This window comes from Carica papaya, chromosome 1 (assembly GCF_054855325.1).
Source record: "Carica papaya isolate Zhongbai chromosome 1, ASM5485532v1, whole genome shotgun sequence".
Taxonomy (NCBI): Eukaryota; Viridiplantae; Streptophyta; class Magnoliopsida; order Brassicales; family Caricaceae; genus Carica; species Carica papaya.
In genome coordinates, this window is record NC_142309.1 from 17,650,153 (window position 1) to 17,654,497 (window position 4,345).

Here is a 4,345-nt window from a genome sequence, read left to right on the forward strand (position 1 = left end):
ATACACACAAAAAACAAGTTCTATGTTTCCAGTAAGATCCAATCTTGCAACCTTTAACTAACTAAAATGCAAGAATATTAGAATGTTATTCCCAGGGGGCATTCCCTAAAAATGAAGGAAAAAAATTGGCAATGGTCAAGTAACAATTGTCTTCTTTTTTCATTTTGTAGTTAAAGTGGTTCACTTTTTCAACCACCACTGGAGCTAAAACAAACCACTAAAAATAGCATACAATAAACCCTGATAAACATAAAGCATTCTAAATTCCTACCATGTCTATCAAATGATTTTGCAAGTGTCATAGGAAACTACATTAAGGCAACACACTTGCATAATCTACAAATCACGTTCATAGGGAGATGAATACTTGTAATTCAATGCAGAAGCTTCCACACTACACAATCTCAGACATCAATTTTCCTATGTGATTTTCTTTTTCCAAAGATTGGCACAAAGGCAATTCAGGGCTAAAGGCACAAGGAATTATTATTTTCTCTTTTCCCTCAGATTTACTCGATTACAGAATTACAGAACAAAAGAAAATAGAAGTTCTTTCAGATTTGCATTATAGCAGGTCAAATGTTTACCCATCTGAAGAAATGTTTGTGCTACATACGCAAAAAGCTATTCCATGGGGAAAAAAGGCCAACAACAATCTGAATTTGAAAACCTTGATTTTTTTAAACCCACTCAACTTGCGGGTGGTTTCAATAACATCATCTCTCAGTCCTGGCCCTGCAAAAATGAGAAACCAAATAAAATGAACTCACAATGTTATACGATTTGAACAGAAACTGTCAAATTATGAACAACTATACAGAACTAGCTGGTGCCAATGTGAAACCATCATAAGATTCGAATTTTTCACTAATAATGATTCATATGCCACTGCCTACATTTAACTATGAGATGGCTCACCACAATAGTTCATCCCTTCTTTTTCCTGTTTCTTTTGTTTCTTTTCTACATCACAGGCTAATTACCACTATAATGGTATAAAGTTGAAGGTTTATTAAGGCTCAAAACATGGATAGAGAAAGAGAGGGGAGGTAAGAGGGTAATCCCACTAAATGTACAGCTCATGAAACTAATTCAGCCACAAAATTGTCATTAGATTACTAAAGATCTCCAATTTTTCACTTACAATTAAAAATTTTACAACAACAGATTACAGTTTCGTAGCATCTGAATCCAACTGTAAGATTATTTTTTCTGCAATCCACTCAGATCATAGCCATAGATCAACAGAAACTTTATCAATGATACAACTTAGTTGTGTGTTTATTGTTCCATAATTGTCTATTCTAAACTCTGATTCTTTTTTCCACTCATTTGATGGAGTCATTGTACTGTCATAATAGCTTGAGAGCACAAGAACGATGGGTGGGGTGTGCCATGAGTCGAAATAGAGACCTTAGACTTGCAGGGTCCTTCATCCCATAGCTTCCAACCACTCGAGCCACCCCTCAAGTGCTAAAATATAGAGTAAAACTTTCTAAATTTATTTAAAAGAAACTTTACAACTATTAACTCAGTTTTATAACATCTGAATCCAGCTGTAGCAATCCAGCTGAACAGATTCTTCAGCTTTAGAAATCCAGTCATATCACAGCCATGTATACCATAAATTTGTCAAATATATAACCTAAATAGGTGTCTGTAATTACATGATTGTCTTTTGTAAACTGTTCAACAGACGCAGAAAAGCACTCACACAATTAACATGAAAATCCAATTACCAGTAGCATGCCCGGGTATATTATGTTAATTACCTACATTTTACATTAAGAGAACAAAAAATAAAACAAAAAATAGGGGATTTCTTCTTCTGAACAAACTCGGACCAGCCAGAAAAGAAGGAAAAAGGTAGAAAAGACAGACAGCATGGGGTAGAGTGCAGAAAAATGGATATTGATATAGGGGTGATAATCAGCAATAATGTTCATTGGGCTTCATCTTTGCCCTCAATTCCAACAGCTTAGAAGCATTCCAAAGTACAGATTATTTTGCAGCGACAGGACAACTTCTGGTATTACAAAGAATGTGTTTTTTTATCAGAAACCTTAATGAAGCAAGTTAGACTACTTGATTGCCTTCACAAGTGCCTTTCATCTGCTAGAAATTCCTAAAGGAGGCCTTCCTACAATCATCTGGCCAGCAGGAACCTGGCACTAGAGTGTTTTCCCAGGAAACAAATCTGAAAAAGAAAAGCTTCCCTCCCTGTTGCTTCTTTTGCCTGTGAAACCGCTTGGAGAGAATTGTAACTACTCACAACCTCAGGGCAAAAAAAAGGAAAGCTGTTGGTTAATGGATGTTTTATGCTTGTGTGCCCTCTACTCCCCTAGGTATTTGCTCCTTTAGAGCCCTATGGTCTTGCAACTTCATAACACTGCCATTGAGTTTATCAACCTCAATGGACAGCAGGAGTTGAGTAATTTGACGGTTGTGAGCTTAACAGGGTATTAAGCTGCTAGAAACTGAAAGAAGCTTCTGTTGTGTTCATTCCATTGTTTATGTTCTCAGCCATCTGAAACAAATTAAATAGAAGAGCATTTAAACGAGTTTGTTCCCATTACTAAGAGTAAAGATTATTGGTTCTAGATCCTCGTTTTTTTTCAAGGGTCACCTTCTTTCTTTGGAGGTAATTTAGGAGACATTATGGATATTTTGATTAACTTGTAAGCTATTCTTTTGTACATGGGTGGCATCCGTTTGATACTATTTTAATAATCCATTCTTGTTTTTCTTCTAAAAATATTGTTTCCCTCTGAACAATGAACCATAATCATTTTTGGCATTAATGATACTCAAAGCCAGAATATTATTATACCACTAAAGTAAACAAACGAAAAAATTAATCACAGTATCATCATGATTATCTTTGATTCTTATTCCACTTACAATTCTTCTTGGCCAAATTTGATTCATAAAAAATGTCGTATTAAATTTGCTAGAACAAAAGTTATTCAACATATACCAAAATTCACAATATCACCAACTTGTTTATGAAAAACAATATAGTAGAGAGATACATGATATGCTGCTTTTACTTAAGAGAGATCAAAACATCAAATTCAAACCAATTGTTTTTAAGTAACTCTTACCTGAGGTGCAAGAGCGTCAGCAATCTTTGGAGAGGCCAAATTTTCCCGTGATGCATCAAAAATCCGAGAACACTCAGTATAAGCAGATCCAATACCCACTCCAGCACCAAAAGCTACAGTCGCCCATCGAGTCACAGGACTCCCTGGGATATAAAAAGTCAGAATTCACCGTTGAATACTATGCAAGCATCATCTAATATATGCAATGCGATGACACACCACTTACAAGTTGAAAATTGCAGGATTACAGTATTAACCTACACTAGAGATGAATATTTATAATGTACATGATCTGTAATTAGTCATATTTCCTTAATTCAGCAATGTTTTCAACGTTAATTCGGGTCAAACTGCCAACTTTCTAACTTGGTTTCTAAAAGAAAGAGACACAGAATATAGAACACAGCTTAACATATATAACAACCGTCAATTGTTGGCAAACCGTGGATTGAGCTTTTAAATAGGAACATAATTTCAATCTGCATTTCCTTTCCATACTAACAGCAGAATAGCAAATCAATACCCCAAGAAGAAATAGTCAAAGCAAAAGGGAAGAGATAAAAGAAAACCATCGAAAGGGCCTTTCCTTTTTCTTCTTCGGTCGAAACATATCAATTTTCTTGGACACCAAACAAAGAGGATGCTACAGAAAATTTAAGACGCCACGTGAAAAATAGATGACGGCTTACTGAAAAAGAGGAGACCCCCGAAAGCACCGGCAAGGGAAGAGTAAACAAAGCGACGAACCGTCAGATCGAGACAGGCGTCCCATTTGGCGTTAACGTCGTACTGCGGCGGCACAATTTCCTTGTTATCTGGCATTTCTTCCTTTGATTTTTATTCTCTTCTTCTTCTTCTTCTCGGTTCCTTGCTTGTTTGATTTGTTACCTCTTCTCCGTGCTTCCCTTTTCTCTGCAGTAAGGGTTTTCTTTTACAGAGTTGTGTTATGAACTGTGTGTGCAACTTTTCTCCTCTGCTCTCTTTTTGGGCTCACCATGGGCGATAAAGTTTGGGCCTTCGTGGATTTTATCAGCCCAGAAACAATATAATTGCAAATATTTTATATGATATTCAAATTAAATAAAATATATATCTTATCTCATCATATAAGTATTGAAGAACTTACTTGTTAATAAAATAATCAATTAAAAAAACTAGAGAACTTACTTTTTGCCAAATTAATTGTTTTTTATGAATTTAGTGTATACCATAATTGATTAATTTAAAAAAAAAAGAATAAA

The 4,345-nt window shown here is 35.3% G+C and overlaps 1 protein-coding gene across 1 annotated transcript; it reads right to left on the reverse strand.

Moving 5' to 3' along the window:
- Positions 1-407: 407 nt before the first annotated feature.
- Positions 408-4,053, reverse strand: LOC110813322 (MICOS complex subunit MIC10). Its single transcript, XM_022040405.2, has 3 exons — positions 3,794-4,053; positions 3,105-3,247; positions 408-735 (listed from the first exon to the last, which is right to left on the reverse strand). The coding sequence occupies exons 1-3, from the start codon at positions 3,924-3,926 to the stop codon at positions 724-726; spliced, it is 288 nt and encodes a 95-aa protein (XP_021896097.1). The 5' UTR covers positions 3,927-4,053; the 3' UTR covers positions 408-723.
- Between the last annotated feature and the right edge of the window lie 292 nt (positions 4,054-4,345).

What these genes read in the sequence shown, in the direction of transcription:
- LOC110813322 (XM_022040405.2), bottom strand. Translation starts at nt 3,926, where the DNA reads ATGCCAGATAACAAGGAAATTGTGCCGCCGCAGTACGACGTTAACGCC. An exon ending in CGGGGGTCTCCTCTTTTTCA is followed by an intron (nt 3,248 to 3,793) that starts GTAAGCCGTCAT and finishes TTTATATCCCAG; the next exon opens with GGAGTCCTGTGACTCGATGG.